The sequence below is a fragment of the Agelaius tricolor genome, unplaced genomic scaffold (assembly GCF_023055355.1).
Source record: "Agelaius tricolor isolate 1412-34295 unplaced genomic scaffold, bAgeTri1.0.p SCAF_23, whole genome shotgun sequence".
Classification (NCBI taxonomy): Eukaryota; Metazoa; Chordata; class Aves; order Passeriformes; family Icteridae; genus Agelaius; species Agelaius tricolor.
This window is the reverse complement of record NW_027269283.1, coordinates 7,882,766-7,910,179: the sequence shown is the minus strand read 5'-3', so window position 1 is coordinate 7,910,179 and position 27,414 is coordinate 7,882,766. Positions and strand designations below refer to the sequence as shown.

The 27,414-nt window shown below is 46.8% G+C and overlaps 1 protein-coding gene across 1 annotated transcript in view; it reads left to right on the top strand.

The window, feature by feature from the left end:
- The window catches only part of COL20A1 (collagen type XX alpha 1 chain), a 53,786-nt gene that overhangs the window by 15,684 nt on the left and 10,688 nt on the right, over positions 1–27,414 (top strand). The window contains exons 11-28 of the mRNA XM_071446751.1: positions 1,022–1,194; positions 1,782–1,911; positions 2,385–2,530; positions 4,142–4,265; positions 5,191–5,330; positions 5,934–6,063; positions 6,597–6,739; positions 7,812–7,944; positions 13,237–13,379; positions 13,927–14,056; positions 14,710–14,766; positions 17,755–17,793; positions 19,495–19,633; positions 21,782–21,924; positions 22,277–22,386; positions 23,077–23,235; positions 25,125–25,202; positions 25,819–25,905. Coding sequence (XP_071302852.1) covers positions 1,022–1,194; positions 1,782–1,911; positions 2,385–2,530; positions 4,142–4,265; positions 5,191–5,330; positions 5,934–6,063; positions 6,597–6,739; positions 7,812–7,944; positions 13,237–13,379; positions 13,927–14,056; positions 14,710–14,766; positions 17,755–17,793; positions 19,495–19,633; positions 21,782–21,924; positions 22,277–22,386; positions 23,077–23,235; positions 25,125–25,202; positions 25,819–25,905 — 2,204 coding nt within the window. The remainder of the gene's footprint in view (positions 1–1,021; positions 1,195–1,781; positions 1,912–2,384; positions 2,531–4,141; positions 4,266–5,190; positions 5,331–5,933; positions 6,064–6,596; positions 6,740–7,811; positions 7,945–13,236; positions 13,380–13,926; positions 14,057–14,709; positions 14,767–17,754; positions 17,794–19,494; positions 19,634–21,781; positions 21,925–22,276; positions 22,387–23,076; positions 23,236–25,124; positions 25,203–25,818; positions 25,906–27,414) is intronic.

The window sequence follows — 27,414 nt, the reverse complement described above, 5'->3', positions numbered from 1 at the left end:
CCTAATCTTTGGTAATCGGCCCAGCAGCAACTCCTTAGGGGTGAGATTACTTTCTGCAATATCTTTATTTTTCTTATGTTCTATACCCCCACGCTGCTGCTCACCATGCCCCTTCCTCTTGGAGGAGAAAATCACCTAATGACCGCAATTACCATTATAGGGAATTACCATTACATTCCTTCTCTCTTCCTTTATCATATGGTGTGGTAAATGTGTTGTATCCATCTCCTTTTCTGAGTTTCTTCCAGCCAAAAAGAGGCAGAAAAAGCAGAAGAACTAGTTTGAAAATATACTACAGAAAGAGTATGGGGTAAATGTGGAGGCAGGATGAGGAGATGATAAAACACCTAAATGCATTTCGTTTTTCCTCCACTAAACTTTGAATGTTGGATCTCCAAGGAATTTTCAAGTTCAAATCAAGCAACCATTTCTTTCCTTTGCTAGGGAGCAATTTGCATTATGAAAACCATGAAGAATCCCTCCAGATGTTAGGTTAGATCCTCAGGAGAAATATCGTGTACATATTTCTACCTCTTTTTGCTCTAAGATTGACCTAAGCAGAATGGGAACATCTAAATTTCAAACATAATTTTATTTTAATGCTCTGGACATTCATGTAAATAAATTCATTTATTCTTATTGATTTTTATTTAATATAATTAGACATTTTACAAAGATGAAGGTTTAGCTGAAAAAAAATTAGCTTCTTCAAAAAGAAACCAAAGTAATTTTTGCTTGGTAATTTTGGCAAATTTTTGTTATTGAGGAACACAGACTTGTGTTGAAGAATTATTTGCAGCATCCAGCAAAATACACAGCCTGCTCTTTATGGAGTATTTATGTTCTCTGTACACCCAGTTTTTAAATATTTATTTCAGAGCAGTCTGGAACAGTTTCTCTACTCTATAGGGAAGGAGACTGCAACTTGATTTGAAAAATGTCACTCATATTTATGAGCTGGAAAGTATGTTTGGCATGAGAAGTGTGAATGTAAGAAAATAACTGTGTTTTTAATTCCTAGGCAGCGCTGTGAAAGACACCCCTGTGAGCACGGGTCCCCAGCTCAGCCCAACTGACCTGAAAATATCTGCTGTGACCTCCAAGAGCATGCACTTGGCCTGGAGCCCTCCTCCGAGACCACCAAAGAAATACAGGGTTGTGTACTATCCATCCAAGGGTGGGACCCCCAAAGAGGTGAGAGACCTTTCCCTGGACACCTGAGACTGCCACAGATTCCAGATGGTGGCTGGGAATTAAAGTGTAGGCTTGGGTGGACAAAAGGAGGGTGGGAGTGGGACATCAGTTAAGCCAGAGATTAAATTAAATGTACAGTGAGTGTAAATGTGATGAGGTAATAGGGTGGCAAGGTTGATTTTTCTCTTAGCCAGTGTTATCCCCTCCCTAAATCATGTGTTTTGACTCAAAGAGGACACTCGGGTACAGAGCTCTGTCCAAGGATACTCATCTGTGATGGATATGATTAAAAAAAGCAAATCCAAGTTGTGGATGAATTTCCATTGATTTCAGTGAGAGCATGACTAGAGTTTTATGCTCAGTGTTTGCACAGATCTCAGGCTTAGAGGGCAGCAATCCTTCCTGCCTCTCACCTCTCTGTTTTGGAGAGATTTACCGAGCACAAAGCACCGAGGGAGCTGCACTTCATGTTTCTGGGCACAGATCTGCCACGGGGGAGCCACACTGGCCAGGGATGTCCACTTCAGCCGTTCCACTGAAGAGCAACAGCACCTCCCTGCCCTGACAGCCCTGCCTTGTGCTTGCAGGTGGTTCTAGAGGGAGCAGAGTCCTCCCTGCAGCTGTCCAACCTGACCTCGCACACCGAGTACCTGGTGTCGGTGATCCCTGTGTACGACAGCGCCGCGGGGGACGGGCTGAGAGGAGTCACCTCCACCTGTGAGTAGAGAGAGCTGTGGGGATGGCTGCTCTGGCCACCTCACACTGCAGCCTGCCCTGGGTATTTCCCAGCTCACGTTCAGCCTGCCTACAGCTCTCTTTGGAGAGAGCTCATTTCATCTCTCATCTGTGGAGATGCTCGGAACTCAACCAGACAAGACTCCTTGAGCAACCTCTTCTTTGAGCAGCTGGTTGGGCAGGAGTCCTTTCCACCTCTATCATTCTGCAAAGCAGAATGTGGCAGTAACACATCCTGATAGAAATATCTTGCAACTCTTTGCTGCTTTTTTAAAAGTTTTCAATCCATGGTCTCCAAGTGAATTAAACTCACTGTAGCATAGAGACTGTGTTAGACATGGGGTAAGTGACCAGCAGCTTGCAGTAGATGTTGTAAAGCCAGCTGTCCCCTGGGTTTTGAGTTGTTTCAGACCTCATTCACTGAAGGTACCTTTGTGCCTTATTTTTCTCTTTAGTGCCTTTATCTTCCCCTCGCTCCCTGCGCGTGTCTGAGCTGAGCCACAACAGTCTGAGGCTGAGCTGGGAAGCAGCCCAGGGAGCCACACACTACCTGGTGCTCTGCTCTGCAGCCCCTGATGGAGCAGAGGACTATACAGCAGAGGTAGAGTTTGTGACAATGGTGATAACATTGTTTTTTCTCTGTCTGGGATGAGTTTAGTGCTAGCTCCAAGCATTGGCAATTGGTATCGTGTGGTGAAAGAAAAAAATGTATCAGAATTATTGTCAGAAACAGCTTTCATATAAGATTCTTTTTTTCAATGGTTTGTCTCAAAGTGATTTCTAACTTTGAGGGTTTCATGTGGGAAATTAAGTCAAGGGAGAGATCTGGCTGCCTCCTGGGGCCCTGGAATCTCAGGCACTGAACTCACATCCTTGCAGCCCCAAGTGTAATCACTGCATCCTCGAGGCTGTACATAAACATCTTGACTGTGTGTATCTTTAAATGTTAATTGAAAATGTGTTAGGGTAGATTTTGCTGACATCTGAAAACAGACCTAGGACACTGCAGATGAATAAAACAATGCTTGATGAATGGAAAATCCTTAGAAACATCTAAGAACCCTTTGTTGTGCATGTTAATGCCTTATCTGGAGTACCTGGAGGCTTCGGATATGAATTTAAAAAAACCAAAGTGAGTGGGTAGGAACATTTATTGCCTCATTGACTGAGATTCCCCCTTTGAATGCACAGCAATAGGGACAATTGCAGGATGGTTTTCAAAACAGAACAACGAATACTCTGCTTCCAGGGCATGATCATGGGATTTTTATAAGATCCAGAACACTTGAAGCAACACCAACATTCAAATTTGCATTTCAGCATGCCAAAACATTTCCACAGTTACCTGACCTACTCCCTGCAGGAGTGCAATGCTCCCCACCTATGGGATGCCTGCAAAACCAGCATTAAAATGTTCCCACCTCCTTATAAGCTGTGCTCAAATGGGCGCAGCCTCCTCAATGTCCCCGTGGTGGCTTTCCGCAGCTCAAGGCAGCGGGACCGGGGCTGTGCCCGTGCTGTGCTGGCAGCAGATGGCAGCAGCCCGGCAGCGCTCCTGCCACAGCTTCCCGTGGCTCTGAGAAAAGCAGGATCACAGCTCTCGGATGCTCCCGATCCAAGCCAGAGCAGCAGCAGCGTTTTGGTGTGAGGGACTCAGGGCTTTGCAGAGCAGGGTGGGGAGGAGGTGCTGTGCATCCCCAAGGGTGTCAGAGGGGCAGAGCTCTGCAGAGCACCTGCCCAGGTGGGGCTGGAGAGCAGGAGAATGACAGGAGGCATCATCGAGGGGAAGGGAGGGAGCTCCCATCTCTGCTCCGTGTGACAGCAGCCGAGGGAGCAGCTGGAGCTGGGTCAGGATAGGTGGTGGGATATCAAAAAAGGGTTCCTTACCCAGGGGGTGGCTGAGCATGGGATGGTCACAGCAGCAGGGTGACAGGGGTCAAAGAGAATTTGTGCAACACTCTCAGGGACGTGGTGAGGTTCTTGGGGTTTTCCTGCTCAGGAACAGGATTTGGACTCTGCTGATCCTTGTTGGTCCCTTCCAGCTTGGGATATTCTGTGACACTATGATTCTAAGTCCATTCTAGAGTGGAGATGTCCCCTTACTGTAACCAAAGGGTCCTTGGCCTGTGTCTCTGTATGGTCCTGCTGTCTTCAATGCATTGGGAGGTACCCTAGAGCTGAAGGATACCCTAAACCCCCTCTCTGTTGGCAGGTGAAGGTGACCCAGCCCGAGGTGCTGCTGCAGGGGCTGTCCCCCAGCACGGGGTACTCTGTTGCAGTGTATGCCATGTATGGGGAAGATGCCAGTGACCCAGCCAGCATCCAGGAAACCACCTGTAAGTGCTGCTGCTGCTGCTGACTGAGCTGTTATTAAACACTCAAGGTGGGAGAGATGTGTTCAGTGAGGTGCTTCCCATATTGTGCATGTGGCTTGTACACACACTACCTCTTTTCTGCTGGATCTGAAGCAAATATTGGTCCCCAAGGGGATCTCTAGTTGCAGGGTAAGGTTTGAAAAAGGAGTGGTGTTCCCCTGGTAGTAAAGGACCCCTGAAAGAGGTGTTCCTTGAAGTCTTTGTTGTCTGGGGGGGGAAAGGCAATCATCTGGCTGTTTCCTCACCTAAACCTATGGCAGCCCTTCATAACCTTCCAGATGTGCATGTGATAGTTGATGCCTTAGGTTTTAACTTTTATATTTTTCTGATTCTGTACTGCTTTAGTGTGTAGATCTGATTTTCATATTAGGAAATAGGAAGCTCTCTTCACAGAGTAGCTAGACAAAACAATTCCTTCTCTAGCTGGGGACCAAAGAAAAATGATCCAAATCTCAGGCCTAAGAACATAAACAACAATGGACTGAAGAGAGAAAAACAAGAAGGATGGGACTTCACAAGCTAAAGCTATAATTGGATAATTAACTCCAATATGCAAATGGAGCAGAACTTATAAAAGTGAGAGACCTTGTGACTGTCGTGCATTTTGTGACCATGTTGGTTCATCTTGGGTGCTGCCCTAGCTGGGCTGCCTAAGGTGTATCCATGGAGGCCTTCTAATAAATCCCTACTTTGTTCTTTAACTCTGCCTAGCCTCTCTTCTAGGTCAGCTTTCACAAGGCATCACAGTGAATAAAGGGAATATTTTCCTGCATAATGAACGAGCCCCTTAGTTCAAGCTGGGATCATCTAAGAGCAGCAGGAGGCAGTGGGTGGCATTTGTGCAGGCTGTGAGGGCTGGGAGTGCTGTCACTAACTGTTGTTGCAGTGGCCTTGAGTCCCCCCAGGTACCTGAGCTTCTCGGAGCTGAGCCACGCGTCCGTGCGGGTGAGCTGGGAGCCCGCGGCGCCGGCCGTGCGCGCTCACCACCTCACCTATGTCTCTAGCAGAGGGGGCAATGCTGGGCAGGTGAGTCCCCAGGGGCTGGGGGGAGGAAGAGAGACCTGGGGAGTTGGATAATGTGCTGTTCTCCGCCAGCATGGTGCAGGGAGAGCCGGTGTGCTGGCAGAGTCGTAACTCTGAAATGGGCGCTTTTGCTGCAGTTATCACCGCGTGCTGACCTCTCTGCAGCTGTACCCCTGGAGTCACTGGATGGTTTGGGTTGGAAGGGACATCCATCCATCCATCCATCCATCCATCTAGTCCAACTCCCCTGCAGTGAGCAGGGACATCTTCAGCTAGATCAGGTTGCTCAGATCCCCATCCAATCTGGCCTGGAATTTTTCCAGGGATGGGGCATCCACCACCTCTCTGGGTAGCCCGTGCCAGTGTTTTACCACCTTTGTTGTAAAATTCTTCCTTATACCTCATCTGAATCTACCTCTTTTAGTTTAAAGCCAGGACCCCTTGTCTTATAGCAACAGGCCTTGCTGAAAATATCTGTTCCCATCTTTTAACAAGCTCCCTTTAAATACTGAAAGGCTGCAATAAAGTGTCTCTTTTTCTTCAGGCTGACCAAGCCCAGGCATCTCAGCCTCTGTCTTACAATACTCACCCAACTCCCTCATGCAGGTGGAAGTTCCTGGCACTGCAACATCCACTGTCCTGAGACCTCTGTCCTCCCTCACACAATACTTCATCAGCGTCAGATCCACATACGATGAAGGGGACTCCTTTCCAATTACTGGCAATGTCACCACCTGTAAGTAAGGAATGAAAATACTTCTGGTCTCAGTAAGAGGTGACAAAGTTGGTTTGTGTGTCTCTGAACTTGCTTGGGCCAGTTTTGCAGACTGGCCCCAGCAGCTCGTGGTCAAAACCCTTCCACAGAGCACAGATGGCTGCTGTTCTTTGTGTGTGGAATATGTCCAACTGTGTTATGCTCAAAATGAGGTGGAAGGGATAAAGAAAAGAAGCAAATGAAGAAAAGCATGATGTATCACTAACCTCTGCATCCTTGAGAGCCCTCCTAGCCTTCTTCCCTTTACAAAACCAATGTGATATCTGTGCTCCCCATAAATGAGATAACCTGTCTTAATTAGGGCTTTAAAAATAATTTACCCCTGTCTGTCCTGACGACTGTTGTCACATGGGTCTGAAGAAGCGACAGACAGGCTGGCCTCACACATCTGCTTGGGTGATGTTCTGCTCCCCAGCCATCTGCTCCCCACCCTGGCTCTGACAAGGTGCTGTCAGAGCCTGCTCTTCAGCTCCTGTTCCCCATGCTCCCCTCAGTGAAGGTGCCCCCTCCTCGTGCTCTGAAGGTCACTGAGCTCTCTGGGAACAGCCTCCGCCTGCAGTGGGAAGCTGTCGCTGCCTCGGACGTGGTTGTCTATCAGATCAAGTGGAGCACAGCCAGTGGAGAGAAGCCTCAGGAGGTATGAGCCCACACACAGCTCTGGGGAGGCTGGGCTGGCTCTGAGCTCACCTGCTGGAGTGGCAGAGAGCTGTGTGAAACGGTTCAGGGAAATGCACTCCAGCAATTGAACAGTTCAGCAGGATCCCTGCTGGCTCTGGCTTTCAGTGGAGCAGTCACCTTGAGGGCTGGAAGCAGGAGGGACAGCAGGGCACAGTCCTGCAGGCTCTGGGAAGATTGCAGAAGTGTTCTGGGAAACCTCAAGGATGAAATTTAATAGGGACAAGCAGAAAGTATTAAGCTTAGGCAGGAATAATTAACCATAGGTATACAGGATGTAGAACAAATAGCTAAGAAGCAATTCAGTAGAAAAAGATCTGGGCTTGCAGAGGATCACCAGTCCCCAATGTCAAGGTGTTGTGGGTAAGAAAAAGACAGCACTCAAGTATTTATAGCTGGAGGCATTGCTTCTAAGAAGGTGAAGCATTTTCTCTTCTCCTCAGTGCTAGGAAGCACTGGTATTTTTGGGACACTGCTCTTTGGGAAGGATGAGGGCCAAGTAAGGAGCACACAGAGGAGAATGAGCAGAGACAGAGCTGGTTCAGGTGTGGCAGGGATGGACCAGGTACCATCTTCCATCTGAAGCCCCTATTTTCAGTATGAGGTCAAACAGCAGTTGAAATCTAGGCTTAATACTCAAGTCTCTCCTGCAATGAGTGAGACCAAATAATTTCTATTTGGGCTGGAACAGAGGGGTTCTGGGGCTTCCTTCCCCAGCTCCCCTAGAAGCTGGAAGCTCATCAGAGGGACTCTGTGCTCCAGGCAGGCACTGCCTTGTGCCAGAGCTCTGTGTTGTGGTGTGCAGCAGCTGCTGGTCATCCCTGGGCTGCCATGCACAGGCCTTTGCTCTGCACTATTCACAGCTGCAATTTTGCCTTTGCTAACACGTGTGCAGCCCCAAACTTTGGCCCCAAAGCCCGGTGCAAACTCATTTGTGCCTAGGGACAACCTGTGAGCCAGGCAGCTGGGGGGCACGGAGCATCCTGGGGACCCTGGCAGTGGGGCTGACTCCTGTCCTCTCTCTCCTTGTGCAGCTCTCCCTGGCTGGAAATGTGGCCACAGCCGTCCTGCCCGGCCTGCAGAAGAACACTGACTACAAAATATCCATCTGGGCCTACTACAAGGATGGAGCTCGAAGTGACACTGTGTCTGTCCACCACAGGACCAGTAAGTGACCAGTGCTGGGATCACAGCCCAGGGGTGACAGGGCAGGGGAACCCTCACAACTCAGCACGTCTGCACCTCAGACTGGTCTCCTCCAGCTCTAAAAACACCAACCCAAATGTCTGAAAAAAGCTAGAGATGTTTATTTAGGCTTCTGTCTGAAAATGTTCTCAGTCTGTCCCGAGAACAAGAGGCTGGACAATCCCATCACACTGATAATCCCTGCATGTGTTCCACGTGGAGCACATTTCATCCCTCCCCTGCCTCAGTGTAGTGCATGGATGGAAATTCCGAGGGTGTCCAGCTGAACGTGTCCCTGTGCTGCCTAAGGAATGGTTCTTGTTCATAAAATATTGCCTGTAGGGAGGGTGAGGATTTCCTGAGCTCTGTCATTGCTGAGCTGTGCCTCACTGAGGGCATTTACAGATTTGGGAGGCAATCCTGCAGGCACACTCTGCCTTGGAAGCATTGTCTAAATCTGGCCTTGTACAGGCAGGATATGAGGTTAAAAGTGGCACTCCCACAGGTCCTGGTAATTAATATTGCCTTTAAAATGGCTTTGTTGGAAGTGGAACACTTCAACACCAGCAGTCCTCCCTCCCCTCTCAGATCTCATCCTTCTCTACAGAATGAACTCTTTTAGGCTGATGTTGAGCTGATGAAGCTTGAAGTAAATGGCAGTCTTGGAATAAGAAGCTCAGGTTTTATTAATAATAAATAATAAAACCATTTTTATTGGTAACAACCTCAGACAAGTACCTTGGAGCTGCATACTGGCAAAGAAAAAAAGAAAAGCAAGCATCCTACTGATATATGATGACAAGAGGACAATTAGAGCTGTTTGGAGGCTGTAGGAAAATTAATTACTACGTTTTAAGCTCTGAATTATGAAGTGTCAGGGGAGCTCTCTCAGCCCAGCACAATGGACGTGACAGTGCCCTTCTGGGCACATTTGCACAAGCCAGCCCTTGCTGCTGCTGGCACCCCAGCAGGGCAGGGAAAACAATTTGATTTCTGCTTGTCAGCTGCTGTCCTTGTGCAGGAGCTTTGGGGATTGCCAGGCTCTGCCTTCTGCATGAAGAAAATGGAATTCTCCAGCAAGCCAGGTGTGCAGCTGGGCAGCCAGCACAGGGCCCAGTGCCTGGGAGCTGCTGCCCCCTTTGCAGGAGCAGTCAGGACACTGCCACACCCCTCCCAGCCAACATGTGCAGGTGAAATCAACGTTTTGATGCTAATTCTTTTCTAGTGGTTAAAGTAAGAAGTGGCCACGGAGGAGAAGTGGCACAGAAGGGGTGGCTGGTGATTTCCAGAGCTGCTCTGGGACAGGTCAGGGGGAACCTGAGGATGCCAGAAAATTGCTGAAGGCTTGAACAACGAATGTATGGGATGATGTGGCACTAGGCAGGACTCTGGGAACTCCTGGGATATGGGTATATTTCAAATATTCAGTGTTTCAAGCACAAGCTGCCACCCTGTACTGTGCCTGGTCAGGATGTCCAGTGCTGTTAATCTACCATCAGAGCTGGTGGACAACAACTCATTCAGACACAGCATGGAAATCTCTGGTGTTATCTGAAAACCCAGACCTCTTGGTCTGATTTTTGAGCCCTTTCCCCCTTAATTTTCATTACAAAATGGAATTCTGAGGGCTGAATCAGTGATGAAAGCTCTCTGGATCTCCTCAGGATGGCAGACTTTGGGTTGCTAGGTGGTGAGCAGCATTGATCAGGCTGTGCTGAGCAATACCAAAAGTGTGTGCTAGAGGATGTTGTGGGAGGGAGGGAGGGAGGAAATGCTTTTTTTTGCTTTCATCATTGCTTTTCTCTTTTTCTCTCTTGGCAACATCCCTTTATGTAAGGATAGGTCAAGTCATGAAGTTTTTTCTTAAAAATGTCTTGGTAGAATTTCCAAGAAATGCTGAAGTTTAAGGGCAAGGACTGAAGTGAAGCTCAGCAGGAACTGGTAACACAAGATCCTCTCCTTGTCCTTCAGCCTCCCTGAAATTCTTTCTTCCTTGAAGGTCAAGGGAAAATATTGCCAGGTCAGAGCAATGCTCCTTGCCTATGGTTTTGTGAAATGGAACCGAGTTCTGCCCCTGGGGTGAGGGAAAAACACCAAGTTCATTTTATTCAGGACCAGTAATGCCTCTTGTCTCACCTGAAACACCCATTTTGAGACCAAATATGTTATGGTCATGAGACCCTGCAGACTCCAATCCCTCACAAAATACAGGTCACCAGAAGCATCATCCTCCTATGAGAGCCAACAACCAACCATCACTGTGATGTGACATTTGGAAGGACTGGGATGGGGTCACTCATCTTTCTGGTAGGAGAAAAAGTTGTTTTAAAGTTATGGTTTGAGATTCGTCATTTTATGAACTCGAAATCAGTGAGTAGCTTTAGCTGGAAAAGAAAATTTGGAGACATTGATGTGGTACAAGCCCCTTCTTGTCTTGGAGATATTGGATTTTTAAAAATTCTTTGTTTGGACTAGAGGAAAGAAAAAAGTTTAGGATTATTTTTCAGTAACCCAGTTAGCAAACTTTTCCCTGCAGACTTTCTAAGAGGCAGAGCAGAAACAAAAGCATGCTGATGTATTTCCCACAGACAACAAAATTGTCAAAATGTGCTGCTTACCCACAGTTCTGATGTTTCTTTTTTCTCTGTTATATTTAGACTGAATTCTCATCTGAGTTGAGCTCTCCTTTCTGTCTCTTTTATAAATTGGCAAGTGTGGCAAAGTCCTTATCCTTGACCAAAGGCTTTCACAGTGATCACTTGTCACACTAATAAACATCTTTAGTGGTACTTCAAGCACAAACCTTCCCAGCAAGCACAGGGAGTGCAGATGATGCTTTCCTGAAGGAATCTGCTGGGACATGGAGGTGCTGCTGAATGGAAAATGCTGGAAGGGGAGGCTTTGGTCCTGCTGAGAACGAGACAAACACCTTCTATTGTACTGAGGGAGAGTTCTTTCATCCAGGCTGGGGAAAAAGAACTTGAGCAAAAGAAAAGAGCCCCTTGATGGTCCTGAAGGACAAGGAGAGGGCAGTTTGGATGGGAGCTGCTGCAGAAGTGTTCCACAAAGTGCTTGTGTGCCCTGCTCCTCCAGCTAACTGTGGGGAAATCTCTTTATCCAGCTCCTCACTGAGGATACACTGCTCCTGACAGAGTAGGCATGGCAAATAAAAGAAATAAAATAAAAATGTGGGAATGAAGCTTCAACCCATGGCAGGAAAACACAAGGCTTGTAGTTAATATATAATAATCATTGCAGGTGAGCATTTGGATGGAGTGGAGCTCGGGTTTTATTCTTATTTGAGTATTTGTGTGCCTGTGGTGCTGGGCAGACCTGAGAGCACACAGGGATTGCTCCTGTGGAGGAGCAGAGGGTGAGGAGGCAAACCCAGACACAGATGCAGGCAGGGATGCTTCTGTCCCCCAGGGCAGCTTCAGGAGGTGGCCTGTCCCCTGTCTGCCAGATCCAGGCCATCAAACTCTGCCAGGCCTGAGGGCTTTCCAGAATAAACCTGACTCTGAAGACTTGCTCTAACTCTCCCTTTAAAGTTCACTTCAGCAGTCTCCCCTGACCTCAGGTGAAGGAAAGAGCCAGTGCAGGCAGAAAGGATGCATCACTGACTGATAAAAGTGCTGCTGAAGTGACTTTATTCTTGTTTTCTTCTCTGCTTTACCTCGTGGTGGTGCACGGCAACACCTCCAGCCTGATTCAGCTGCTTGCAATCTCAGTTCAGCCCCAGTAAAATTAAGCTCATTTTCTAAACAAAAGAGGAGGAGGATCAATGAAGATGGAAATGATCTTCACTCAACCTGTGCTTTAAGGTCACCCCAGGCTTTGCTGGGTGGGCAGAACATCCTTACAGGAAAAGTGCAGAATACAAACCTCATCGCCTCAGGGTGTTTCTTTGACTGTCTTTAGGGCTCACCCATCATTTTTAGTGTCTTCCGAATAAATTCTTCTTTTTATTTGTCCAGAACTTCTGTGTCTTCACACCAGCATGAGTTCAAGGACAGACACATGATTTTATGCTTGGAAATGCCCCAGGAGCAGCTGACCTCATGCTCTGGAGCCTCTTTTTGACCTGATTTAGCCCCCTTTGCCTTTCCCTTCCTCCCTCAACCTTTGCTCAGAGAAATCCCTCCAGCAGAAGAGCCTCTGTCGTCAGATCCAGTTTGCTGCACAGCAGGACCCCAGGGAAAGAAATGCATTTATGTAATTAAAAATTGCTCAGTTCTGGTCCCTGGCAAACTCCTTTCTGGTTGTCTGGCTCAGCCCATCACCTGTTTGGAATCCATCCAGCCATCCTAGGACAGGGCCAGAGAAGAGGGGGTAGCTCAGGCACTGTATGTGACCCATTCCAGGGCTGTGGGTGTTGATGTCAGAAGCTCTGGACAGAACTCTGGTGTGCTGGATACTCTGGGATTTTTTTTTTTTTTTAGGGTAATTTTAAAACAGAAAAAGCTGAAAAATATTAGAAATGATGATGGATTAACTCTGATGTGTGATCCAGGTTTAATTGCCAGTAAAGCTGTTTGTCCAGCTTGATGAAATTCAGTTCCAGCTCAAGCAGCCTTAGTGTTTGTTCATGATGTGTACAATGGGTCTCTTTGCCTTGTGATTCCAGGACTCTTTCACCTTTGCAAGAATTTTTCCCATGTCCTAGGCTTGGAATTGCTGAATGTTTGAGTTGTGGTGTGCTGTAGCTGGGCTATCCTCATCCCTCCAGAATTTTTTTCCCTCTTTCCTGGGTGCTTGTGGCTTCCCTGAGTGTTGGTTACCTGCACAGCAGAGCACTGAGGTGTGACCGTGTTCACAGGGGTTCTTGGATGAGGGAAGAGATGAGGATCTGACTCCATGTTTCAGAAGGCTTGATTTATTATTTTATGATATATATTACATTAAAACTATACTAAAAGAATAGAAGAAAGGATTTCATCAGAAGGCTGGCTAAGAATAGAATAGCAAAGAATGGTAACAAATGTTTGTGGCTCGGCTCTCTGTCCAGGCTAGCTGGGCTGTGATTGGCCATTAATTACAAACATCTAACAAAGATCCACCTGTTGCATTCCACAGCAGCAGATAATCATTGTTCACATTTTGTTCCTGAGGCTTCTCAGCTTCTCAGGAGGAAAAATCCTAAGGAAAGGATTTCTCATAAAAGATGCCTGCGGCACTGAGGCGTTCAGAAAAGGGTCTGGAAGCAAACACTGCTGGCTCCATTTACAGGGATTGCTCCCTGCTCTTTGTGCTGCTCACCTTCCATCCCTGTCACAGATTCCCGGAGCCCACCCACCAACCTCTTCATCAGCTCTGAGACCCCCAGCAGCCTCCAGGTGCACTGGACCCCTCCTGATGGCCGAGTTCAGCACTACAAAATCACCTACAGCCCTGTTTCTGATGCTGCTGCCCAGCAAACTGTGAGTGTCCAGCTCCTCTGGGGGGACAGGGGGACAATATGACCAGAGGAACTCTGCTCACTCCAGTCAGGTTTAGGATATCAGGGCTCACAACCAAATCTCTTCTTGCTGATGTGTTGCTTTGTAAACAGAACTCCGAGACTCTTTAGTAATTAAGATATTTTTCTCCATCAAAGCCACTTATAGCACAGCTTTCTCTGCTCACTGAACTGGGGAGGGAATTCTTGGGGGCAGAGGGGTGGGGGATAAACCTACTGCTCCTCTGGCTTAGGGAGGTTAAATATAATTATTTTAAAAGATTCCCTGCTTAAACAGCTTGATAATCCTTTTATAAGGCACTTCTGCTGCATTTCCATGGGGAATAGTGGGGCTTTTACATGGGAAAATGATTTTCCTCTGGCCATCGCTAGTTCAACAGCAGCACACAGCCAGGCTTCCAGGGCTGAGCTGAGCAGGAATGCTGCTCTGAGCCTCACACCCAGTGGGCTGTGAGTGAGAGCTGCAATGAGAGCCCCAGTCACCGAGATCTTTTCTTCCCCCATTGCAGATCATGGCTCCAGGCAAAAGCAGCAGTGTGACCCTGCAGTCCCTGCTGCCTGATCGAGCCTACAAGGTGACAATTTCTGCCATCCACTACACGGGAGAGAGCGAGAGCACCTCCACCACGGGCCGGACAGGTACGGGGCTCAGCTGGAGTGGGCACCTCCTGCACCGCCCTCCAGCTGCCACCTCCAGCTGCCACCTCTGCTGGGACACTCTGCCTGAAGCCAGGGTTTTGCTCAGCAATAGAATATTAGCCTTGAAAAGTGAAAATCCTGCCCCAGTTTCTGTATTCCTGTGAGTTATTGACAATTCTGGGATGAGCGTGAAGGGCTGGCGGCTCTTTGGGTTTCGAGCCTGGCGTCACAATCTTGGGTGACAGAGCTCAGGCATGGCCTCAGGCCGGGCCAGGAGAGGTTCAGATCAGATACTAGGAAATATTTCTTCACTGAAAGAGTGGTTAAGCATTGGAAAATGCTCCCAGGGAAGTGGTGGAATCACCCTCCCTGGAAGTGTTAAAAACCGAGCAGATGTGGCCATTCCTGATGTGGCTGAGTGGGCGTGGTGGTTTTTGGAAAGAGTGGTTAAGCACTGAAAGAGTGGTTAAGCATTGGAAAATGCTCCCCAAGGAGCATTTAGAGTCACCCTCCCTGGAAGAGAGAACAACCGAGCAGATGTGGCTGTTCCTGATGTGGCTGAGTGAGCGTGGTGGTTTTTGGTTAAAGGTTGGACTTGATGGTCTTTAGGGTCTTCTCCAACTTTCTGATTCTGTGATTGCTTTCTCTTCCAGCTCCAGTGCTGTCTAAATTCCCCTCCATCCGAGGATTCATCCCACCTAAAGCAGAGGGTAAATCAGCTCCTCTAAAGCCCTGCTTTGCTGGTGTTGGTTTTAATTCAGTGTGGGCTCTGCAGAGCAGCAGGAGGGGTCCATCAGCTCTTGACAGATGCCCTTGGGGACAACCCAAGGACAGCCAGAAACCACAGAACTTCGTAAAATCAGGCTCACTAAAGAGACCAACAGTATTTTAGAGGATTTCTGCACAACTTGACCAAAATGTGGTGCAGGGAAGTGTGACATGTTTTAAATTAAAATTCCCTGTAAAGTCCCTTATTAAATTTAATGAGCATATGCTCTCATAGCTGATAGAAAGCAAACTATGAAATGGATCAGTGAGAAATGTTGAATTAATGGGGTTATAAAAAGTTTTTAATAAGTAAATATCACAATGCAGATATTGTGGCACTGGTGGCACTATTTGAAACTATTCCAAGCAAAATTTTAGTTTTTAAATTTATTGAGTGAAGTCAAGATTGAAGAATGAGGCAGCTTAGATGTAAAAAAAAAATTTAGTTTATAGCCAACAAAGGACATAGCAGATTAAGTTTTCAAGTGTTATTGAGGTGTTCAGATCACAGTGGAAAAGTCCTGTGAACTTTGAAGAAGAAAACAACCTCTCAAAGGGCTGATGAGTCACCTTGTAGAATTTAATATAGCTGTTCAGCTATGAGAACTGAAAAGACAATGGAAGAAATATTAAATTCTTTCTGTTTTATAAAGTACTTTTTTTTTTTTTTTAAGAAGGAGAGACAATATGTAACAATGCTGGGAAAACAGTTGGATGTGCAATAAAGGCTCCAATATTGATATATAACCAAATTATTGAGAGAAATGATCTGATGTTGCAGGAGTGAATGTTCATTGAACAGTGAATAACTGCATTGGGCTGGGATTTGGGGAGAAAAACAAAAACCAAAGGAAATAACAAGACAGCAGGAATCTTAGGCTGGAAAGTCTAGGGAAAAATCTTCAAAGCAGAAGTGAAACTGTCAGTGTCAGGGATCCTTGCCCTGACTCTGAGAGGCTTCCCACAAGCTGAGCATTGCCCGATCAAAGAGCTGTGAGCAATCCCAGTGCTGCCAGCTGGGAAGGAGGGGAGAATTGCCAGGGATGGAAGCAAGAGGGACTCTGGGGCCTGGGCAAGGGTCAGATTTTTCTGACATTTTTCCAGGTATCTTTCCAGGTGCCCATTTTCCAGGTATCTTTCTTGTTTGGGAGCTCACTGACTCCCAAACAAGAAAGATACCTGGAAAATGGGCAAGTTTACAGCTTGCTTTGGGATCTTTTTTTTTTGTTTTTCATTCACCATGCTTCAGTTCTGACAGAGCTGGAGAGGGACTTTTCACAAGGGTGTGGAGTGATAGAACAAGGGGGGATGGCTTCAAACTGACAAAGAACAGGTTTGGATTAGATGTCAGGAAGGAATTCTTCCCTGTGATGGTGGTGAGGCCCTGGCACAGGGTGCTCAGAGCAGCTGTGGCTGCCCCTGGATCCCTGGAAGTGTCCAGGGCCAGGTTGGATGGGGTTTGGAACAGCCTGGGATAATGGAGGGTGTCTCTGCCCATGGAAGGGGTGGAACAGGATGAGCTTTAAGGTTCCTTCCAACCCAAACCATTCTCTAAGATTTAGAAAAGTTGGTTTCTGGGAGGAGAAGGGAAAGAGCAGTGCATAGGTTGGAGATCCTGCAGGCAAGGGCTGCTCAGGCTCAGCATTGCAAGGCTCAAGTTTCAGAAACAGATTTTTTAATGGATTTCTATAGATCCCTTCCACAGTTTTACACTCAGTTCTACGGGAATTATGGTATATAAAAAATTAGGCATAAGTTGGAACAACAGAGGTCACAGCACCTTGTAAGTGTTTGTGGTTTAATCCTGGCTTTAGTGGTCCTGTGGCCATCAGGGTCATAGGTTTGGGTGCCCTTTCTTTACCATGAGGAATGGCATTGGAACTCTAACAGGCTTAGGAATCTCAGGTCTTTTGGAGGAAGCAAGTCGCCTCCTTTAAATGTTTACACATTTTACAAAAGTTAGGCTGCTGCAGAGGTAGGAAATGGCATTGATGCAAGAAAGGCAAGGCTATGCTGCAGCCTCAGTACAATGATCTCTTAGATTCTATTATCCTGATGAATGAGTAAACCCCTTGTGAGGCAGCCCATCCTGTCAAGTGTCCTTGATTTTCAGGGACGTTCCTCATTTTGCGTCAAGCATTCCCTTTGTCCCAGCTCCATCTGGCACCCATGGCCTGGGATTTACGTGGCAGCAGATGATTGAAAATAGCATTCATGAGCTGTTTTCTAAAACACCCCTTTACCTGAGCCTTTAAACAGAGTGCTCACAGCCCTGGTGCCTCATGTTCCACCTTCACATCCCAATCTCTTCTCTGGTCTTGCTTTTTATCCTGTGGCATCTCAAAGGATTCATCAAGGGGATTTCTGAAAGACAAACTACAAAAATTTTCAAAACTCTCTGTTTCTGAAAGAAATCAAAAGCCAGACTCTCAAGTTGAGATACATTTTTTTGCTGTGTGTATTTTTAATTGCAGGTACAAAATTTGAAATGGTGCATATCTTTATTTTACCACACTACTAAGGCACTGTTAAAAGAAAAAAAATGTTTTGATGTTTGTTTTTAAAAAAAACTTGCCAAAATGATGCTCTCTTGTATTGCATATCATCAGGTGCCAGCTGAGTTAGTCAAAAGAAAGTGATCATGGAGATGTTTGATGATGAAAGACACTATTTTTATTTTGCTGATAGGCAAGCCAGGAAACAACTTTTATGTCTGCATAAAAATCAGTTCTATCCTTCTCCATATATATATATATATATAAACAAGGTTAAAGTCCAAGCTCTGAATGGAGCTGCAGAATATGCTAAGTTTTGCTGTGTTTTTCCTTTGCTCTGTCTAAAGGAACTGTGTTAATTTTCCTTCCATAATCCCCTGCTGGTTTTTTTTTTTTCCCCTCTAATAGTTTTCCCCTTTTGTTCTGTTCCCACAGCCTGCCCCACCATCACCTCCAGAGAAGGTTCCATAAGAGGTACAGTAGCAGATCCAAGCCCTGGTGCTGCTGGGCTGTGACTGAAAACACTGCTTGGGAGACATATGCAAGAGCTGAGTGTGGGGAAAATGTCCCAAGGAAAAGGGGAGAAGTGTGAGAACCAAAATTGGAACATGTCTTTTATCAGGTAGAAGAATATTTTGCAGCACCTGAGTTGTTAGTGCTTAACACCAGGATTTTCACCAGCCTTAAGGAGGTGAAGCTTCCAACAGCCCTTGAATTCGAGGAGGATTTGAACTCCTATCTCACAAAGGCTCCTCAGACTATCAAACTCCAAACCTCTCAGCAGTCCCTGGGATCCCCTGTGCACCCTCCAGAGGAGCTCACTGCACTCAGGCTGCACGGATTTTGGGGGCAGGAGTTTCCCCTTTCTCCTGCCTGAGCCATGAGCGCTGTTCATGCTGATGGGTTTGTGGCAAGGGTTGCTCCCTGAGAAAGGAGTGAGTTCTGCTTAGAGAGGGGCATCCCCTCCTTCCCAGAGAGTTACAGGTGAGCTGAGGCACTGGCTGCAGTTCTCTGGTCTGGTTGCTCTGTGGCTGAGTCACTTCACCCTGCCCAAGGCCAGGTTGGATGTGGCCCTGAGCAAACTGATCTTGCAGGTGACATCCCTGTCCATGGGGCTGGATGATCTTTAAGGTCCTTTCCAACCCAAGCTGTTCTATGACTCTGTGATAATAATGGGATTATATTGCAATAAGGTTTTAATTGTGACTCAAGCCTTCTCTTCCTGTGCATTTTAAAGGAAGTCTCAGTGTCAGGAGCTCCATACCAGAGATAAATGGCCCTCAAGTAGGTCATTTATTTTGGCAAACTCCCTCGTACTGCTGGGGTATGAAAAAATAATGAAATAAAAGCACCTTGAGCCAACCCCAAGGCGAAACAAAACCTCAAGCCAAGAAACTGCAGAAGATTGTGAATGGTGAAGGGGAGAGGGAATCCAGACTGAAAGCACCACACTGAAATGAAGCCCCTCCATTTGCACAAAAAGGAACCATCACCTTCATCCCAGTCTGCTGCAAACTCTGATAAACTCAAACAGAATCCAAACAGTGAGATCTTGTCTGACTAAACAGAAAACTGAAATGAAAATGACTTGGAGCTTTAATGATGAGCTGGGGGAGAGAAATTAGGCTGCATGAGCCAGAGAAGATGTCAGAGGTGTCAGAGGAGAATCTCTGTAGCCCACACAAGGCCGGTCAGCCATGGGTGTCTCCTGAAAATAGAGAGAAATGGAAAAGTTTGTATTTTAAAGTTTTTTCCTATTTTTTTTCTGTCTCTTACACATAAGGCATTTCAGAGTAGAAGTCATTTTCTCTCCCTGCTAGCAATTACTGGACTGATTCCATGCCTTTTGAAGATAATACTTAGTGTGTAGTTGAAAGGAAGAAATCGTTGGAGTAACATCTTTCTCATTGGGTTTTTTTCATCCTGAAGATTTGAAAACACAGTTGTGAAAGCCTCCATCTTTTTCCCACTCTCCTTCAAGAGGAAGAGATTACAAGAAATGTGCACACAACCTTCTTCTCCTTGGCTGCCATTTGAGGGGTACTTGAGCTGATGTTGTGTCATGCAGGGCATTTTCTCCTGCTGCCTTCTCTGTGCTAATTCAACCTGCTCTTCAAAGACACCTCTTCTGCACTGCTGCCTAACCACTGATTTCTCTGTTTCCCTTTGTTCCAGGATTTGATATGATGGAAGTTTTTGGCTTGGTAGAGAAGGAATATTCCTCCATTAAGGGCGTGGCCATGGAGCCCTTTGTGTTCAGCGGCTCCCGCACCTTCACCCTGTTCAGGGACATTCAGCTCACCCAGAGGACCAGGTGGGAGCACAGCTCTGGCTCTTGCCATCCTCATCCTCATGCCCTGTGCACAGCAAAGGAAGGTCATTGTGGGGAGGAATGGTGCAGCCCTGCTGGCAATTTCCAAATGAAATGATAAATACGATGAGCTAAATCAAACCATTGGTAGATTGAAAAAATAGCCAGAGGGTTTTTACTTAATGTATTAATAAATAAACCCCTGACTTCCCTCAAGATGAGTTGTCATGTAGAAATTAAGGGGACACAGTAATATTTATTATACATTTGTACAGCCAAACATTTTCACAGTGCTGTTTTTGGTTTCTATAAAATCACTTTTTCCCAGCTTTTTAGTTGCTGTGATGGACATGAGGATCATGTCATGTATGGACACTGCACCAGTCTTTAGGTATTCTGTCCACAGCCACCTACATTTCAGGGATGGCAGTTTGAGGTCACATTTTCATCTTCAATCCCTTCTCCCAAATATCTCTGGTTTGGAGAGAGATCTTTGCTTTAGAAAATATCACTCTCGTAGCTGCTCGCAGCAGCCTGGGCTGCACTGATGAGAGGGAATAACCATTAGCTCTGGCTTGTGGCTTGACCTCATTCCGTGGCATATGAAGCTTCTCCACAGGGTCCCAAGCAAGGCAGGCAGCTCCTGTGACTTCATTCCTTTTTTATGATTATGAATCAGGAGTGATCTGACTCCTGACATTCATTGCTACTTTGTTTAAAGCCTAATTACTGAGCCACTGACTCCGCTTAATCTTAGTTAAAGAGGCAAAGCTTCTTAGAGTAAACAGAGTGGCGGAGATTCAGAGAACCCTTTGGTCTAAATACTCAGGAAATGATGGGCAAATCCTTTTGTTCAGCTCTTATAGATGCCTTTCCAAGGACACTACCCCTTCAGAAACTGAGTGAGAAAGAAAAGATTTGTATTATTTGTGAATCAGTCCTGAAAAGATGCCTGATGGGCTGTGTTTATGCTGTGCCAATGTGTCCTGTTTCAGATTACAGGCGTGTTTCAGGCAAAACCAATTTGACCTTCCCTTGTTGCCTTGTATCCTCTCACTGCTGCTGAGCCTAAATCCTGCAGATGTGGGGACCCAGAGGGGGCTTTGCTGTGGGCTCAGTGCTTATCCCTGAAGGGCATTTACACTGATTTAGATAATAGAATCATTTAGGCTGGGAGAATCACTGAGTCCAACCATTACCCTAATGCTGCCAGGTCTGCCAACCACGTCCCTAAGCCAAGAGTTTTGTGCCAGGGTTTAAAGATTTTACCCCATGATATATGGCAACCATTCCTCCTCCTTGAAGGGGAGACCTGGGGGAGTGCTTTGGAACCTGGCAGGGATGTTTTGTAAGCCTCCACTGAGCTCTCATCTCAAAAGCATTGAGGCTGCACTCGCTGTGGCTTGGCATTCCCTGAGGCAGCTCTGGCAGTGATGGATTGACACCAGCTGCTCCAGCTGAGCATCCCCCAGGCACCAGGAGAAGCCCCACGAGGGCTCATCACTCACCACAGAGTTGTCCAGGCACAGCAGGTCCAGGCTCTTTCTGTTCATATCACCATCATCTCCTGGGAGCAAAGCCAGTCCAGTTCTGGCCCCTCAGTTTGGGAAGGATGCTGAGATGCTTGTTTGTTCAGAGGCTGGTGAGGGGCTTGGAGCACAAGCCCTATGAGGAATGACTGAGGGAACTGGGGGTGTTTAGCCTGGAGAAAAGGAGATTCAGGGGTGACCTTATCACTCTCTACAATTTCCTGAAAGGTGGTTGCAGTCAGGTGGGGTTGGTCTCTTTCTCCAGGCAGCAGCTGACAGAACCAGAGGACACAGTCTCAAGCTGCATTAAGGGAAATATAGGTTGGATATCAGGAAAAAGTTTTTACAGAAAGAGTGATAAAGTTCTGGAATGGCCTGCCTGGGGAGGTGGTGGAGTCACCATCCCTGGATGTGTTTAACAAAGCCTGGATGTGGCATTGAGTGCCAGGGTTCAATGAGGTATTAGGGAATGGGTTGGACTCGATGATCTTGAAGGTCTCTTCCAACCCAGTCATTCTGTGATTCTTTGCCGGCCCCCCTGCCCAGCAAACACCGGGGTGAAGCTGCAGGATGTTTCTGGGGGTTTAAATCACTGATGTTCCCTTGCTTTGTGCCATTGCAGTGATGTGAACCTGTTTGCCATCCCAGCTGAGCACACCATCGTGGTCCTGCTGCGCCTGCTGCCCGACACGCCCAGGGAGCCCTTTGCCGTGTGGCAGGTCACGGACGAGGACTTCCAGCCTCTCCTGGGTGTTAACCTGGACCGTAAGATTTCTTGCTAAATACATGAAATTCGGCTGCTTCCATGCATCCTGCAAGCAGCAGGGCTCGCTTGGAATGTTTTGGTGGTTTCCTTACTCAGCAGCAGTTTCTTGGGAAGCTTTGTCGTGGCTGCCAACCTCACGTTTAAATCACTGCCCAGTGCAATTGGAAGACATGTTTTTATTTTTATTCTGCTTGGAGCGTATTCTTTATTTTTACATATTTTTTTCCATTGTTTAGAAGTAGTTCTTGATAACATTGGAAATGTTCCACCATGTTTAAGGCTAATTATTTACTACTGTATATATGTGTGACATCAATTTCTAAGCTGTTACTTGTCCTATTTTCCCTGCAGCCAGTAAGAAATCCTTGACCTATTTCAATCATGACTACAAGGCTGATTTACAGGAAGTCTCCTTTGATGAGCAGGAAGTGAAGAAGATATTCTATGGGAGCTTTCATAAGGTCCTTATCAAGAGAGGAAGAAATGTGGCTCATGATCTCACTCTGGTCAGGGAGTATCATTCAAACTGAGGGGTGATCATTCTAATGCTTTGCATCCTGGTTGTCAGCGAAGTGGCCAACCTCTTAGATATGCTGAAATTCATAATTTTAAAGATTTCAGGTGGATCTCATGATCAAAATATGATTTCCATATTGATTTTTCCCTTTTTCCCCAGACTCCAAAAACTGAGGTGTTTTTTAGATCTTTATGATCAGGAAAAATTTAGAAAGAAATTTTTTTTTTTTAGAATTTAGAATTTTGGTAACCATTTACTTCTGGATGAAAGGAAAAGGGAATCCAGCCTTGTGAGAAAGTCACTTCATCACTCATGATGGGGTGGGGATTTGACTATCTATGTCCTCATAGCAAAGGGATTGCACCCAAACGAGCAAAGAGCTCTTTCCATGCGTATCTGTGGGCAGGTTCATTACTCACCTCCAGCAAGGCTTCTCCCAAAGAGAGGTGAGGGGATCAACAAGGGAAAGTCATACTAAACCTTACTCCTGAGCCCCCTCCATCCATTCACTCACTAAAAACACCCCAGGTGTGCCAGCAGCAGGCTGGGGATGGGGCAGAAGGTGCTGCTGTCAATAGGAGACCCCTTATCCCTCCGCAAAGCTCCAACTTGGCTTTGTCCTCCTGCTGCCCAGGTGCACGTGGCCGTGAGCCACTCCAAGGTCAAGCTCTATGTGGACTGCAAGAAAACAGCAGAGAAGCCCCTCAACACGCTGGGCAGCATCTCCACTGCTGGCTTCATCATGCTGGGGAAAGTCACCCGCACCAGGGGGCCCCGGAGCGGCTCCGTGCCCGTGAGTCCTGGGAAGCGCTGGCTGCGGTGCCCATGGGCAGGAGTGCCACACCACCCTCATCTGAACTCCTCCCCGCACTGCTGGGCTGCTCCCTGTGGGTTTGATGAGCTTTCCCAGCACTGGGAGAGCGGTTTTGTCCCTCCTGCCTTGGTGTGGGGACTGTGATGGGTGTCCCAGAGGAGCCTTCTGCTGGCTGCATCCCCAGGGCTGGGGCAGCACAGCTCCTGCACTAGGATGCTGAAGCAGACAGGAGGAGGGTTTGGGAATTGGTTCTGCAAGGAAACTTGGGCACATCAGCCCACACAGAGAGATGCTGGGAAGTGCTGGTGGCTGGAGGCAGCAGAGCTGGGTGTGCCTCAGTCTCCAGTGTGTTTGGATTTGTCTATCTGAATACAAATGAGGGGGAAATAATCTCCAGTAGAGAGGCTCTTTATCAGCTTCTACTTGGGAAAAAACCCCAAGCCAGCAGTGAGTGTTGGCCTGTGGGTGTCTCCCCACTGCTCCACACAGCTCTGCAGGCAGCTGCTCCCTGCCAGGGGACAGGAAAAGGGGATGTGTGGACTCAGTGTCCTGGCCTGTGCACAGTCCTCAGGGTAAAACCACCCTTCACTCTCACTCCCCAAAGCAGGAGTGGTAATTTTGTGCAGAATCAGTGGCAAGTTCATCATTCACAAGGGTCTAGTGGGGCTGTGGCAAATCATTCACCACTGATGTGAAGATCTTGCTCCTTGGCCCTGCTTTTAGATCTACAAGTCCAGGGGAAAATGGCTCATCAGGTGATTTGTAACTCCCCTTGCCTCAAAGCAGCACCATAAAAACACTTTGTCCCATGTGCACCCCCAGTTGCAAACTGAGAGGCAGAGGTCTGGGATACACTTGGAAAAAAGTGGAATTGCCTGTAGGAAATGGGGTCTGCTGTGTAACGAACCAGGGGACAGTGTGTTCAAGCAGTATTTACTTGTTTCCTAAATAAATCCTCTGGTAATTTGATCAAAACCTGTGGCCATCAAGGCAGGAATCTGTGCTTTCCTTGTCCCTCCCAAATTCTGTCTGCTAGCAGCTCAGCTGGACAGCTCTGGCCAAATAATAAACAGCCTTGTGCCATCCCTACTCCCCTTGCCTTTCAAGCACAGCAACATTTCACATCTTCCACAGCTCTGCTGCCCTTGAGAAGACAGAGTGCCTCATTATTGGTTATCATGGAACCCTATTTAATTTAAGAAATCTTTAAATGCCACTTGATCTGCAGGGCTCATCTGTATCAGTAACCCTCCCTGGGCTGTACAGCTCTCTCCTTGTTAAATGCATGGAGTGAAAGAAAAAAAAAAAAAGATGAGAAATGGTGTCAAGGCAAGAAAAATTAATCTCTGCCTCATTATTTTGTTTGGCTTTGTGCAGTGTGTGCTTTTTTGTTAATCAGAATGGGAAGATGTGGCTGTTGCGAGGGAGGCAGTGAGAGACTGGTTGGGGTTTGTGGGGAGGAGAATCACATCCCTGCCCTGGGAAATGCTGCTGCCACATTTACCCTTCTCCCCATGCCCCCAAGGGGAGCAAATCAAAGTTTTCTTTCACATTCTGGTGGTGCTGAAGCCCAATTAGTTGAGAACCTGCTGCTATTGCAGGCCTGTGAGTAAATTGGAGGCGTGATGTGAAGCTGCTTTGTTGAGTTGCTCAGCAAGACAGGGACCTGAGGACTTGTGGAACACTCAGTCTGGGGGTAGCTCTCATGTTGTGGCTTTTTTGGGGTACAGTAATAATTGGGATCACACAGATGAGTCCTGCCAAATCATCCCTGAAGATTATTTTTATCACTTGAACTTAATGAAATTTGGTGATGGGTGGTGGGAGCCAATGCTACTTTCTTATCAAACTCTCTTTTTCCCCCCCAGTTCCAGCTGCAGTCTCTGCAGCTCTTGTGCAGCAGTGTGGGGGCAGAGCAGGACAGATGCTGTGATCTCCCTGCACTGGTAAGGCAAGGGGCACTGCTCTGCTCATTGACAGCAGGCTGGGGAGGATGGGACAAGCCCGTGGCACTGAAGTGACGCTGAAAATGATTTTGATAGACTTAAGAGGGAAAGAATTTTTTTCCACTTGGAAATAACATTAGTGTGTTTCTTGGTGAAGCCAACAAAACTATGTTTGCTTCAAAAAGAGTGAAAACTTCCAATGCTGGTGCAGTGCTTATTTCTCCTGTCATGACCTCATCCAGGAGCCCTGGCAGTCCTAGAGCTTTGCTGCCACCTCAGCCCTGAGGCACAACATCCCCCACTCTTCCTTTCACTTCTCAACACAGACAGCTGCTATATGGGGTGTATAAATATGTAGAAAGGAGAAAATTATCTTCCAATATGTGTTTTGCACATTGCAGGCAGGGCTGGTTCATAGTGGTGTTTTTTTTTTGGTCTACATTTGTTATTCAACAGAAAAATAAAGCACTCGATTGCTCACAAAAATCTCTCAGTGGAGTAGAAAAAAAATTCAAGTAAAAGATTGAATTTTGAAACACTGAGTGTTGTACTTGTGATCCATCCTGCTCTTGCTGTGCAGCTGCTCATGACTGGTTTTGGCTTGATTTCATTTCAGAGGGATGAGGACACCTGCCCTACCTTGGCTCCTGCCTGTTCTTGCACTTCTGGGCGCCCAGGCTTGCCAGGACCCCCAGGGCCCCCTGTAAGTCCACCCTCCCACCCAGTGTACTGCAGGTGCTGCTCTTGCTTCATTTCATTTTTTTGTGGCATGTTGGGCATTGGGTAACACTCCTGGGGCTCTGTGGGGTTTTAGAATCACAGAATCATTCGGGTTGGAAAATATCCTAAAGATCATTGAGTCCCCCCGTTAATCAGGGCTGCCAAACCCAGCTCTGAACCATGTCCCCAAGAGCCACATCTACAGTTTTAAATCCCTGCAGAAATGGTGACTGCACCCCTGAGCAGCCTGTGCCAGGGCTTGACAACCCTTTTGGTGGAGTTTTATCCTCATGTCTAATCTAAACCTCCCCTGGTGCAACTTGAGGCCATTTCCTCTCATCCTAACTGAAGGAGCTTTTCTAGGGCAAGGCTGAGAGTTTCCCTTTGGGTTTTGGATGGTGATGAAGTGGGGAGATGGAGAGTTGGCAGTGCAACAGCTGCAGCTGGGAACAGGCTGAGCAGTGCCTGGTTCCACATTAATCCTCTTAGGAGAGGAGGACAGGTCACCCTCAGTGTCTGCAGAGATTTCATGGATTGGAGGCTCTGAAACTCTCTGTAAATTTAAGGAAAAAACAACTCACCAAAAAAAAAAAAAAAAAAAAAAAAAAAAAAAAAAAATCTTCCTGTCTGGATCTATGTTAAATTGGAGCCAGTGAGTGTCTGTGTGGGTGGACAGTGTAAAGAGAAAGGGGAGACTTTGCTATCCTGACTGTCCCCAAAGCTCTCTTTCTGTTCAGTGAATGTCACTTGCAAGAAAACCCTGAAGAAATGGGGGGGGAAGAGAAAACAGCCATTACATATGCAGTGTGCTCAGGAAAAAGGGCATAAATTCTGCCCTGTCCCTTATGGATGCAGGAAAACTGTCATGGGCTTATATCCCAGGAGAAAATATTCCTGTTAAATGCTAGGAAGCAGTTATAAAAAAAAAATTGCTTTTTGAAAATCTGTGCAAGAATATTTGATTTGCACAAGCCAGCTGAAACCTGACAGCCTGTCCAGAGCACCTCAGCTCAACCACTCCAGGTGCTTTTCTCCTGGAAAATAACCATAAATGGAAACATTTGCCTCCTTTTTCAAGTGAAATGGTCTCAGATTACCTCCTGCACTGACCTGTGATTTAGCTGTGAGTTCAGTTCTATGCAAGGAGAGTGCCTCATTGCAGAGTAATTACTTGCTCATTCCGGTGGAAGTTTAATTAACAGCACACTCCACCGTCAGAGTTTGCTCCAATATCCTAAGTGCATAATTAGCAGCTTGCATTGCCCTGTGGTTTAAGCATCTCCACAGACAACTCTTTAAAGAGCAGGACTCTTTAAAGCATTAGAGGAAATCAGGTTTTGACACATAACCTTCTCCTCACACCACTGAACCCCTGGTAATTTGCTGCAGTTACAACAGCACTCACTGCTATTTTTAAAATTCCAGTTAGCAAGACATGTCCCACCTTGTATTTATCACTGTCCTTAATGAGTGTGTCTGACTAGATCCAGCT